This window comes from Paramisgurnus dabryanus, chromosome 20 (assembly GCF_030506205.2).
Source record: "Paramisgurnus dabryanus chromosome 20, PD_genome_1.1, whole genome shotgun sequence".
NCBI lineage: Eukaryota > Metazoa > Chordata > Actinopteri > Cypriniformes > Cobitidae > Paramisgurnus > Paramisgurnus dabryanus.
Genome location: NC_133356.1, coordinates 24,605,544 through 24,619,861, shown reverse-complemented (window position 1 = coordinate 24,619,861; position 14,318 = coordinate 24,605,544). Strand labels below are relative to the sequence as shown.

General features: G+C 38.5%; 1 protein-coding gene across 1 annotated transcript in view; it reads right to left on the bottom strand.

Moving 5' to 3' along the window:
• The window catches only part of vwc2 (von Willebrand factor C domain containing 2), a 30,365-nt gene extending 23,728 nt beyond the window's left edge, over positions 1-6,637 (bottom strand). The window contains exons 1-2 of the mRNA XM_065297209.1: positions 6,386-6,637; positions 2,156-2,862 (exon numbers count right to left, since the gene is read on the bottom strand). Of these exons, the coding sequence (XP_065153281.1) occupies positions 2,156-2,770 (615 nt within the window). The 5' untranslated portion in view covers positions 2,771-2,862; positions 6,386-6,637. The remainder of the gene's footprint in view (positions 1-2,155; positions 2,863-6,385) is intronic.
• Between the last annotated feature and the right edge of the window lie 7,681 nt (positions 6,638-14,318).

Genomic DNA, 14,318 nt, shown 5'->3' with positions numbered 1-14,318 from the left:
ACGGCTTATAAAAACTTATTTCTGGGTTTTTTGGCTTGTTTGCTGTACATATTGTCACACAGCAGCTTTTAGGCATTATTCTGTTTTTTGGTATAAGCCAGAAATGACCAGGAGGCGGCCTCTCGCAATACAAAGTCAATGGAGACGGTTGGATTGTTTTCCCCCCAGTGGTCGCGGTTTTCAAATTTGCATAACTGCGCTCTGTCTCTATTGATTTTGACCACTATTGTCAGTCTTTAGTCCGAGACCTACAATGTCTGTAGCTATAAGATGATTTATTGTGCAAATTTAATAGAAAAATTCAGGTTGTAGCTGTATTTGAAAGTTGAGAAAGACGGCAGTTTCCCACAAGTGGGCGTGGTTTCAGTGCCGACAGCAGACAGTCCCAGGTTTTGGTAACAGAGAATCCTGACTATTTTTCCAAGATTTTAATCATTTATCTTATTTACAGTACTTGGCAATATTTATTCAAATTTGCCTGGGAGGCTTTAACAAAAACACATCAAAACTATTAACAAGTTTGTGAGACATCACGTCTTGACAGTGAGAGAAAAAGACCAAAAGCCAGTTTGCTTGGATATACTGTATGTAAAATAGCTGTGTTACATTTAACCCCGCGTTAGTTTGTGCCCCATTCACCCCTACTTAGGAAACCTGAAATGCTAATCATAAATTAGCTTAAACAAGACAAAAATGTCTGACGTTTCATTACAATAATTTTTTTTTACATTTCCTTTCCATCACGAAATGGAAGTTGATTTACGAGTTGATGAAAATCCATTTGCTCATGACAACTCAGAGGGGGAAAAATGATATAATTCTCCTCTGATGTTTGTGCTGACGGATATTGTTCAAGACAAAATCAATAAACGAGTTTATAAAGTGCATTGTAAGGTACAGTTGTTTAATTTCTACAACAATAGGTTTGGCCTATAGTTGAAGTAACACCCATATATAAACATGAACTGAACTCTATATCTCTGATAGATCAGAGACTTTCTGTCTGCACCATTCATGTAACAGCTCTACAGATGGCCTAGAAATCACATACCGTATATATATGAACAAACTGTTCAGTTCTGCTCACGGCTTATTCTCTGCCTCCAAGCCCAGGAAAAACACAAAGGACTTCTTAGCCATTAGCATTTCTGTGAAAAGAACCTTCTGCACACAGTATCTCCTGAGACCATCTTCGGCAAATAAAACAGAGGACAATGTGTCACCTACAATTGGTTGGAAAATAAAACACAAGTCCTAAAATTAAAAAAACTTCTACAGAGGTGAGCAACAATTCTCTCTGCTTTGTGGGACTGCACAGATACGATACAGAACTTGTTTTCTCTACCGAGGATTTAATTGTCAAGTTTGCATTTGCATTTGGGCCGTTGAGCTAAACCAATAAATCCAGGCTTGGCCATTGCTGCTCTTTGTGAAAAGCGCTAAAACTGACTGCAATAATAAATCTGACTGCTTGCCACAGAGCTCAGGTGTCTTGGAAAACCACTGCAATGATTCAGGAAGAGGAGGAACCAATGGCAATTAAATCTGCAGGAAAAAAATTAAGCAAAACCGGCTAATAGCCCTCTGGATAAACCGTGGGACAAGATACGCAGAATCATTTAAGCACCTGTCTTCTGAAACTTCATGACACATTTTTCACTAAAGAAGAAATTTCCCAAACATCATAGTTGGGCCCTACAGAAAAAGCTCTGGCATATCTAACATATCACACAGTGCATGTGAGATTTGTCTTTATTACCTTCATATAATACTTGGACTCTTAAAACACGAATAAAGCATTTTTATCTTCTTGTGAGCCTTTTCTTGAGCTCAGGCAGACAGATAGATATAAAATGAAAAAAATGTGCAATCAATGCTAAAAACTCATTTTTGGGGCTGTTGAAATCAATACATAATCAAGACATGATGTGTGCACATTAGATTTTTTATACTAGACAGCAGCCTCCATTGAAGCAAAAAAAATCCATTCCACTCAATAATGAATCGAAAGTCAATGAGTAAAGCTCTAAACGCAGTGATAACCTCTCTTCAAACAATCTGCCATAAAATAAAGGCCACTCTGGCATAAAACAAAGAATGAAGAAGACCAAACTCTGGCATTTGCATAATAAAGCATTTAATGCAGTGATCTAACCTTAAACTCCTCCAAAGATGAGTAGACCTTTCCTCTGAATTCGCAGTAGTTTTTTTTCTCTTTGCACTGTGGACAGCACTGGCTGGTGTCGACACGTAGACAACGGGGGTGAAGTTTCGGACACTCGGGCTGGGCGCACAAAGGCCCCTCGTCGGTGCATAAGCAGGGGCAGGTGGAAGGTCCCGGGGTAAATTTCTCCCCTATGGCAAACACAAACCCCGTCTCATCCATGCAGCCTTTACCCCTGTAATCAGGGTATGCATACTCATCGATCGGATCGAGGGAGACGTTCGCCTCTTCCGTGGGAGCCTCTTCGGATTGCTTTGGTAATTCTTGCTCATCTAAGGACTTTCCCTGCAGTTTGGATCCTCTTCTCAGGGGGCTTAGCTTTGGTCGGGTCCGGCTCGAGTCGGATTTGTTTTCCCCTAGTTCAAGATGACTGATCTGCTCCAGACGTTGCTTTGCACTGGGACTCAGCGCGCTGTCTTTGTCCTGGGTCAAACGTTCTTTTTCTCCGCCCTCTGGCACAGACACAGTTGGGTTGCCCCATGCGGTGGTATACAAGAGCCAGTTGACAAAGATAAGTCCTGTTGTCATGGCAGCTGAGTGAAGCATCTCTCAGCATAAAATGATGGGACTTCACCTGGGCTCACATAACAATCCTCAAACCACAGGCAGGGCTTTCAGCAACAAAACTGCTGTCATATCTGTTAAAAAAAACCCAGATCAGTTCAGCACCATGGACAGTGGTGTGATGTGACACAGCTACTAGACAACTCAACCAAATGCAATGCCCTTACAACAGTGCACAAAACTTCTTTAAAGTCACTGTGAAATTAAAATTGAAGTTGTTTGGTTATGGTGTGAATATATCAGCCTGCAAAACAATATTAATTGCATTAAGAAGAGATAAGCATTCAAAACGTGTACCTTGCATCTGAAATTGTGACAGTACATACTAAATTAAATGAAGTGAATTAAATGTTTCTGCTCAGTGGCAGAGCAATGCATTAGCAGAACAAAAGGTCATGAGTCAAACCCAGCAAACACAAATAGTGATAATAAATTTATACTTGGTAAAGTTGCTTTTGGTTAAAAGCATCTGCCAAATGCAAATGTTAATGTTTCAGACACACTACATCCGCCATGTTTTCTTAGTCATGTGGCCTGTATGTTAGTTTACCTACTGTATGTTGAAATAACCACCAGCTCAGGTGCTGTTAAACATTTACAATTTAACTGCAGGAAATACATTTCTTGTTGGTAGCTATATCCCTTACACATGAAAAGAGACGACTGGCTCACAGTTTTTTTGTATGTTTAATTACTTCCCTATTTTAAATTTAACGACTCTTCAGCTCCCGTTGCCATATGGGACACAAATTAGTGTCCATCTGATGCATAGTAAAATCTCAGTAGAAGCACTCGGTTATTTTTCACATATTGTTGCATACTGAAGTATGGACACCAGTACGGATCAACGTTTTTATGACATTTTTCTTCTGCACTTCAGTTTCTCATCACATTTCCAGCTGTGAGGTAAACTAAGTAGGAGTGTGACGAGATCTCGCGAGATTAAATATGTATCAAGAAATTAATTGTCAGGAGATTTCTCATGGAGGTGAAATGCTGGCCGGTTCCCAAACAAAAGGCCTTTGGAGGTCGCATTTGTAGACTGTATCATTTCTTTTGTAAAGAATTGGACAAATATTAAAGATTTAATTAATTTAAACGTTGTTTGGGTAAAAGTAAGCGTCTAAAGTGAAACTAAAAGAAGCGGGTCCTTTAGCGCCCCCTGCAGGCATTTGTTATAATACATAATGCTGTTTTTATTAAAAAGGCTACCTACATATTACTGTAATTTGTTTATTTGTTTTGATAGTTTATTTGAACCAATTATTACTGCATCGTTATTATTATGTAATTTTAAAGGTTATTGCTCACTTGGGTCTATTTTTATTACCAGAAAAAAAATAACTTCTTTATCAATTAGCAAAATAATTGTTAGGCACAGTCCTAGATTAGTTAAAACATTTCAAAATAATGTGATTTCAGTTTTCTATTCATTTATTGTATCATTGAGGATTTCTTAAAAAGTGTAAAAGTCTTGTCTCGCTCTCGTGAAACCAATCTCGTGTCTCGTCTTGTCTCGTGGATTAATGCTGCAACCTGTAACCCGTAAATCACGACTTCAAAACCAAGACTCACGACTCTGAACTGGGAGAACATCGATCTAGTACGAGTTCACGGGTGGGAAGTCACGGGTTTGACTCCCGTTTCAGTGCACTTTGACAGGTAGAAGGTTGTAAAAACATGGGTTACACTTTAGCGCATACTCCCAGTTCAGAGTCGCAATTCGTGGTTTTGAAGTCGTAATTCACGTGCTCAAAAACCTGCCTGGAACGCAGCATAAGTGTCTTGTCACACCTCTAAAACTATGCCTTGTTTTTCCAAAAGAGGGAGGAGCCAATCAATATGTCCGACCCTAACTTCCTGTTTTAGTAAATATTACGCTGAGGCATCAAACAAAGCTACACACCCAAAAATCTAGTCTTCTGTCTCTCCCTATAGACCCCTTCAAGGTTTGTAAACATTGAATGACTATCGGGTGCGCGCGCAGCATGGGGTCAAACTGTTCATACAATCGAGGCTTTAAAATTTAATCTAACAGGGCTGAAAAATTATGACTTATCTCAAATAAAGTGAGCACTACAATCACAAGCCTCTTTGATATTTGTATTGTTCCAGTCTGCACGTTAATAGCTTGCAGCCGCAGATGTTGTATTTTTTTTGTTTTTGAGATTCTGCATGAATCGCGAAAACTTAACGGAAGACCTGGCGCGATTTTCAGAGCCCACGACGTAAGTAGGCATTTTTACGATACCGAATAACACGCAACTCAATCTGCTGTAATTACTTTTCTGACCCCGACATGCGCAGTGGGAACCGCCTGTGACGTGAACCGTGAAGGGGTCTATACATTTTGCATCTAAATGGTAAGTGTAACTTTGTAAGCTAAATGTGACTTTGTAAGGCACTTCTCATGTTATTGGATTCCTATGACAAAACGCTGTTCTGTTGTTTCTCGCTTTTTGTAAATTGGGTTGGGTAAAAGCATCAGCTAATGCCAAAATGTTAATTTCAAGACACTTCGTTGAGTTATATTAGTAAAATATTACTGAATTTTTATTCCATTATTATTGGTGCAGTTCTTGCAGAGCACCGCCTTACAGTTTAAACATGATAACATAAATACATACATATACACACATATAGACACAATGGTTCCTGTGTGTTTTAAGATACAGACAACTTTCCCCTGGCAATGTGTGAATGCTGACAACCTCGAGTGTAGTCACACATAGCGACAGCAATCTCCAGATCGCACCTCCACGCATCAATTTCCACGGGGGTGATGGACACGAAACTAAATTGCCTCAAGGGAACTTGAGTCACGAGCTTTCTCTATTCTCCGTCCAGCTAAGCGCAATCAATTCACTTCAATTGAATCTGTTAAATGACACCAAGAGGTTAATCGTCAAACACATTCGAGGGGAAACATACTGAATGGAAATAGGAAAACAAATACACTGTGAAGTTGATAAAATGTCAACAGTCCGTCCGTGAATACCATTTTATATTTAATTGTTAATCTAAAATCGCATGGCTGCATTAAAAGCGATGCATGTATTTTAACTCGTTGGTCTGAGGAGCCTGTTGATGCAATGCACAGGTGTCTTTTCACAGCAGCATCCACATCCACGCGAAACATCACACGTAACCGCGCGCGCGCGCGCGAACCCACACACACGTTTAACGATATAAAAAGTGCAATATTTCAGCTGTCAAATCACTTTGAAAACTGACACAATTATTTCGGTTTCATACGAGGGGCTTTGAGGCGATGCCTGACTGAGAATAACGGCAACGAGGCGCAGATAATGTTGCGACATAAAGCAGATACTGAGATTCAAAACCTAAATACTTAATCCGTATATATGTATGCTAATGAGAACGACTTTACAGATACAAGAAAATAAAAATCGATCAAATTTGTTCATTTCATACTTCACTCTTCCTCTGTAAATATCACTTGGTCAATTTTGGCACGCGTAAGCGCATCGGTCCTGCAGCGCATATACTGCACTCACACGTCTAACTTTAACTTTATAATGCCATTTACAAATATTTAAAGACACTGCAAATCTAAACATATTACATATCCGATACCTGCATTTCTCCCGTTGGGTGTCGTTGATCTGTTGTGTAGATAATTGTTGTGACACGATAGCGTTCATCAGTCCAGATGAGACAACCTCACAACTGCACTCAATAAACCCTGCTGATCGCTCCCATTACTCTGCTTACTAGTCATCATGTAGTATACTGTACTCTTTTGTTCAAATAGTGTCAATAACGAGGGGCTGTGAAAGTCTCTACGGCGCTTTCTGGAGTAGTGAAAGAAAGGAGTGGACTCCCCAGCTTCTTGTGACAAAACATAACGTCACATATTGAGGAGTTTGATGAAAATAGTGCGTCACCTTTCCGACCAGCAGATGGCACATTCTCGTACTCCACTCGCAATATGATTAATCACTCGTGCACGTTGTTATGGCACAGCCTATCCATTTTAAGTTGCTTTGTAAGATGTGTAGTGTGATTACTATTTTGGCCTTGCTTCAAGAGATTCAGAGGACAAAGTGAAATTTGAATGTGCAAATGCAAACCTGATGAAAAATGCACTTGGAGATTAAACTTTTTTTTGCCATGACTTGCCAGCTCGCATCGATTGCTTCTGTTTGCTGCACTGTACTGGTATCCATACTAAGTATGTGTGTGTGGGAACAAAGTAAAATCAGAAGACAACATATTTACCACTGTTGGCTGGTGTCCACAATCTAGAATCTAGATGATTGTGGGGACATTTGTCATCACAGCGTGGGCAAAACCTGACATTCACATAAACATTGTTTTTATATAACGTAAACTTACCATGCGCCTAAAATGTTGCAACTATTTACAAAATATGGAAAATTATTTGGAAAATTATTAGGAATGCACACATACTTAGTATATATAGAAGCAGTTTAAGGGACAGGGTTTAGATTAATCCAGGACAATGTCTTGGTTATTAAGACGTTTAAGTAGTTTTTACAAACATCCCTTACAAAAACATTACTTGTGTGCATCTGATGAACATTAAGATATGTCAGTGCAAGATGTTTTTAAATTTAAGGAACACTCCACCTTTTTTTAAATTATGCTTATTTTCCAGCTCCCCTAGAGTTAAACATTTGGTTTTTACCATTTTGGAATCCATTCAGCCGATCTCCAGGTCTGGCACTACCACTTTTAGCATACTGTAGCTTAGCACAATCCATTGAATCTGATTGGACCATCCAGGGCCGGCCCTGGGCATAGGCGGAATAGGCAAATGCTAAGGGCGCCGCCGACCCCTTGGGGCGTCCGTGCGCCCAAATTTTTTTTTTTTTATATGTATATAAACATTTAACTATAAATATTTATATATTTTATAATATAAATATTTTGCACAAGAAAACAGCAGTTATCAATGAATTATTAGTAGCATAGTATCTCGGAAGATCGTGCTTGTTAAATAGCTCTGTGGCTATATTGCACTGAAGCGGCAGTTTAAAATATAAACCCAGAATTAAATTCAGCGAACGTCAAGAACAAGAAAACGGAAAAAACAATCAGACAGAGACGCGGAATTTACATAATGTCACACAGACCATGTTTAAATTGCAATGTTTCTGCACAGAAATGCCAACTTATTCACTTTGTTTGGTATTAATAAGCTGCGCATTGGAGTGCTGGCCGCGGTGCTGAAGACGCTTGGACGGAGGGCAGCACAGATATTTACGTGCAACCTATTGGAAACTATTAGGCCTATTCGTTATTATATAATTAGTATTCGTTGTTTTTCTTTATTACTTCCACTTAAGAAGAGTTCTGCACTTTTTTTTTCAATATTTCTCTTTATATAAATACTATTTTGTACTTAAATCTATAATTTCATTATTTTACTAACCCAACTAACTCATCTGCGCTTTCCGATAGGTTGCACGTAAGGAGAATAGTATAGCTTTCTTCCCCTTGAGAAGAGTTCTGCACTTTTAAACTTAAAAAAATATATATCTCTTTACAAAAAAAAAAAAAAAAAAACGTTTTTCTTCTATTTAAAAGCTTTAATTTCGTTATTTTACTAACCCAGCTAATGACTCCTCCATTTCCGATAGATTGCACGTACTGTAGATATCTGTGTATATGTGCCATCACGCGTCTTCAGCACCGCGGGGAGCAGCCAGCACTCCAATGTGCAGCTTATTAATACCAGACAAAGTTGGTATTTCTGTCCAGAAACATTGAAATTTATACATGGTCCGTGTAACGTAATTTAAATCCCGCGTCTTGGCCTTATTGTTTTTTCTTGTTCTTGACGTTCGCTGAATTCTGGGTTTATATTTGAAACTGCCGCTCCAGTGCAGTATAGCCACAAAGCTATTTAACAATGAGCACAATCTCCCGAGACACTACAACATGCTACTAATAATTCATTAATAAGAGCTGTTTTCTTGTACACAATTAAATATTTTAAGTTAAATGTACAGTGTTAAAACATGTAAAAAAGACAAGATTTTAACAATGTCAAGATCAAATGCCTGAGTAACAGGGTATTGTGTGTATGTGTTCGTGTGTTTGTGTGTGTTTCCAAAACATTTTCAAAATAAAGAAAAACAAGACAAAGCTGTGCAGTTTGTTTCTGTGTAAGTTTATGAATAAAATGATTGGAACACAATTGTGATTCTGTGATTCTAAAGGGCACCAGGTGAAATCTTGCCTAGGGCAGCAAATTGGCCAGGGCCGGCCCTGGGACCATCAGCATAGCGCAAAAAAATAACCAAAGAGTTTCGATATTTTTCCTATTTAAAACTTGACTCTTCTATAGTTACATCGTGTACTAAGAATGACAGAAAATTAAAAGTTGCTATTTTTTGGCAGATATGGCTAGGAACTATACTTTCATTCTGGCGTAATAATCAAGGACTTTGCTGCCGTAACATGGCTGCAGCAGATGCAATGATATTACGCAGCAGCTGAAATAGTCCCCTGCTACAGAGGGTATGCACGTGATGTCACTTTTGACGAAAGTTACGTCCACTGAGTGGCAAAAGACAGAGCGGCAGAATTTGTGTACAGTGTGAAATCAGCGAAAACATAGGGAAAACGCGTCTAAATGTGGAAAAGCTGTTGTGCGGCAGATTTAACAAGAATTTCGGATCTATCGTTTAATAGAGTGCCAAAAAACACAGAAAAGAGAAGTAAATAGATTGTCCATGCCAACGTCCACTGACCACAGGTGGGTTTAGAAGTTGCTCACTATCAAGTCTAACTAAATATAATTTTTGCGGATATTTGACAGTTATACTGACATTTTTGCTGCTGCAAACATAGCGTGAAAAACACGTCTAAAATGGGAAAAGTAGTTGTGTGATCGACGGTGCTAACAGATTCAACAAATTTGGAGTGGTCTTTTTCCAGACCGGAAAAAACACTCAAAACAGATGAGGAAATCAGTAGCAGTAGCATGTCAGGTATGTACAATTTTTGGATTAAAAAAATCCTATAAAAATACACCAATGAATACTCTAATTCTAAGAGCCTTCATTAAAAAACATCCATTATGAGGTGGATCCATACAAAGGTGGGATGGTTTAATAGTGTTAGGCATGACAAACATATATGTCAGGAAAAGCAATGTCTGGCCATATGCAAATGTCCACAGACTACTGGTTGTTTGGCAAGTTGTTACGCCCCATTCAAACAGCCAACGACAAGCAGTAGCAGAGCGACGCGATCTCATTCATTTCAATGGAAACCTGGCGACTTCCGATGGCACGAGCGAAAGTGACCGTTGGCGACCGTATGGGCGTGTCCAGCGACGCGAGAAAGTTAAGAAAAGTTTAACTTTATGCAAATGTTGAGCGACTTTCGGGAGCGACTACCAATGAGAACAAAGCAGTGGAGTTCACGTCATCCTTCTCTCGTCAGTTTCTGGAGTGGATCGTACTCATTTGTTTATGACAAGCAGATTTAGAAACGCCTCATTGAAAGATACAAGCGACACACAGCGACAACATCGCTGGCTGTCTGAATGCGGCGTTAGGGTCACTGTTAAGGCCAACTAAATTCAATTTAAGCTGATATTCATGAAAACCAGCCATTTTGTTGAACGTTTTGCCACTCATCAGGGCCAGCTCCGGCATGGTCACGTGGAAAAGTGACGTCAATGCATACCCTCTATAGAAAGTTACTAAGGGGCTATTTTCGTGCACTGCGTAATATCATTGCGTCTCCTTGCAGCCATGTTACAGCAGCAAAGTTCTTGATTATTACGCAAGAATGAAAGTATAGTTCCTAGCCATATCTGCCTAGAAAATCGCCACTTTTAATTTTTTGTCGGTCTAAGTACACGATGTAACTACAGAAAAGTCAAGTATGGTCACACTTTATTTTACGGTATCACTGTTACAGTGTAATTATACATTTAAGTACTAAATAATAATCATTAATAACATGTACTTACTATAGGGTTGGGGTTAGGATTAGGGTTTGGTTTAGGGTTAGTTGCATGTAATTATGCATAATTAACTGTTATTACTATAATAATTACATGTAACATGTGTAACAAAGACACCGTAAAATAAAGTGTTACCTCAAGTATTAAATAGAAAAAATATCGAAACTCTTTGGTTAATTTTTAGCGCAATTCTAACGGTCTAATCAGATTCAATGGATTGTGCTAAGCTATGCTAAAGGTGGTACCACCAGACCCGGAGATCATCTGAATGGATTCCAAAACGGTAAAAATTAAATATTTAACTCTAGGGGAGCTGGAAAATGAGCATATTTTCAAAGAAAGTGGAATGTCCCTTTAAGGCAGATCAAAAATGCATTTTAGTCTGGGACTAGGATAAGCCCTGTCCGGGAAACAGTAAGTTAGGTTTTCATGCTATAGCCAATATGCCAATGGTTTAATCGATGAATATTGGCAGCCGATGTATCTGTGCATCTCTAAAAATGATGACTATTTACTTAGTTTGATAGCTAAGTAAACAGAGAGAGAGAGAGAGAGAGAGAGAGAGAGAGAGAGAGAGAGAGATTGTGGGGCTTGGGGCTAGATTATAATGCACTTCATATCCAGCACAAGCTTGCATTAATATAATTGATTATTCAGGGTCGGTCGAAGCCATTTCCATCATCTTCTTTTGATGGGGTGAGAGGGGAAAATCATTAATTCAACATTAACAAAGAGGCAGGCAGATATGTCCGCAACACTACATTTCACCACATCACAGAGCGCATGCTGTTGGCACTCAAACGACCCCCTATCACAAAGAAGAGAGGAGCTTTGCTTCTGCCACTACATTCCCATTCCCATTAGGAATTGATCCAGTTCGGCCACACTCGGAACATTCAGACCTGATTCAGATCTTTCAGCAGACAGGGTTTAGGTCAGATTCGTATGGCTTTGCAGTGTTTTTTGGAAAGCAGAATGGTGTTTTATCAATGTTGAATGGGGCCACTGCTCCTTAAGAAACAGAACAAGGGCTCTGCATGCAGTGAGTGACAGGGTGGTAATGGTTCACTCAGAGCACATGCATGATTGAGCAACCTAAAGGAGAAAACCTGTCCCAGCTGTACCTGTGAAAAGGTATTCGAGGGTAACGCAAAGTTCATGGCAGTTTAGGCAGAACAACAAAGTTTGTTGTCCCCTGGACATTTCTGCTGGGTAGAAACGTTTGAACAAACTATTAATATTCATTGAGGTCTGTCTTAGGACAGAAAAACATGTCAAAAAACCTTTGAAAAAAGGCAGTTTTAAAACTTGAATTGTAAAGTTCAAGTACCTATTATAATGCAATTTTACTGCCCCAAATTGTTAATGCTCGCACTGTGCTATGACAAAACATGCAATTTTATATTGAAAAGCCTTACCCAGCTATAATGGCTATTCTTGGAAGAATTATATTATGAATATGAATGCTGCTTACATAAAAGCCAGTGGCATTGATGTATCCAATGGGAATGTTGTGTTCTGGAGCGAAATTAGATGAATAACATTCAGTCAGAATGTCGGTTCTCCACTGCTAACATCAGTGATGTACTGATGGCATTTTCAAAAACAGCAGACATCTATCAGAAATAAATGACAGGTAAGCAGGACAAAATAAGCTCTCTAAAATAAATATGATTTCTGGAGACAAACATAAATCATGCACAGTGCATGGCAACAAACTTCCCCATTGGGCCACGTGCTGTACGGTTTTTACTTTAGCTTACTTTAACCAAAATAACCCTGTTTTGAGCACAGCATGTATTATTGAAAGACCCACAGCGACGTTGGCATGTGTCTACAGAAGCATAAAAACTTCCTTTGCTCTTACCTTTAACTTCAAACACAACAGGTCGGGCACTGAAATGCAAGGGTAATGGAGGACATTAGAAATATAAGCGGGTTTATAAATGCAATGCTTAGTCATCGTCTCGAAGATTATTTTAGTGCTGAGAAGTCGTTGGAAATAAAAATGAAACGGAGAAATGTCTGTACAATAATAAAAAACTGCCAGTGTTTAATCTTAATCTCTACATTTAATGTTAACAATACATGGATTTGTTTCATACATTACATTACAACAGTAAAATGTGTACAGCAATCTACAGTACATTAAAAACAAGCAGAAATTGTGTGATTAAAATGTTATAAAAGAACAACATTTACAGTATATCTGTTTGTCAAAAATACTATAACATTTTCATTATAAAGCCATGTTCTTGAATATTATTTGAGTCCATACATATCCATTTCATCACTTTATCCAATCAGAGATTAATGATAAACAGTAAGGGTTGCATTACAGACCTGCTATCACTGAGAACAGCCTAGAAAGAAAACACACAATCAGATAGTAAACAAAAAATTGTTGTCGGTGATATGAGAAGCATTGACATAAGCAATGTTATAGTGTCATTTTATTTAACTTTGTTTTAGATCAACAAAAAAATTCAATTATCATATATTGCATTATACTGAAACTCACATGCACAGTCAAAAAATTACCCCAAGCTGTCACTGGGGCAGAACCCCTTAAAAAGGTCCTTATATATACCATTCATGTCTATATTTCGTACCTATGTGTACCTCTGGGGTATTAAAGGGCACCTATTATGTCCATTTTTACAAGATGTAATATAAGTCTCAGGTATGCGTCTGTGAATGTGTCTGTGAAGTTTCATACCAAATTCCCCACGGATCATTTTTATAGCATGTCCAAAATGCCCCTATTTGTGTGGGAGCAAAAAAGTGCCGTTTTCATTTGTGTAAATGCAAATGAGCTACTGCTTATGGTTAAAGGAACACACCACAGTTTTTCAACATTTTACTATGTTCTTACCTCAACTTAGACAAATTAATACATACCTATCATTACTCCATGCGTGCACTTAATCCTTGTTCAGCGTGTCGTGAATGTGTTAGCATTTAGCCTAGCCCCATTCATTCTTTAGGATCCAAACATTGATGAATTTAGAAGCCACCAAACACTTTCATGTTTTCACTATTTAAAGACTGTTACATGAGTAGTTACACCAGTAAGTATTGTGGCACAAAATAAAACGTGGCAATTCTCTAAGCGGATGAAAAATGTGAACTATATTGTATAGCAGAAGAGCACTTAGTTTGGAGCACTTTGACCTCGGGCACAGTAATATTGGTGGAAGTTTGAGCGAGAGGGGGAGTAGTCTGGAGTGTTGATGTTAAAAACATGGAAGTGTTTGGTGGCTTCTAAATTCATCCCTGTTTGGATCCTAAGGAATGAATGGGGCTAGGCTAAATGCTAACACATTCACAACGCGCTGTACAAAGATTAAGTAAATGCATTGAAAAAGAGCATAAGGTATGAACATAGTAAAATATTGAAAAACGATGGTGTTTTTCTTTAAATATAGATCTAATCAATGTGTATACAGTCTGAAACAATAGTATATTTAGCTGCATTAGCACTACAACATGCTAACAAACACATTTAGAAAAGCTTTTTGGTAAAATTAAACAGTCAGTCAGTCACTGTGGGAGGGCTTT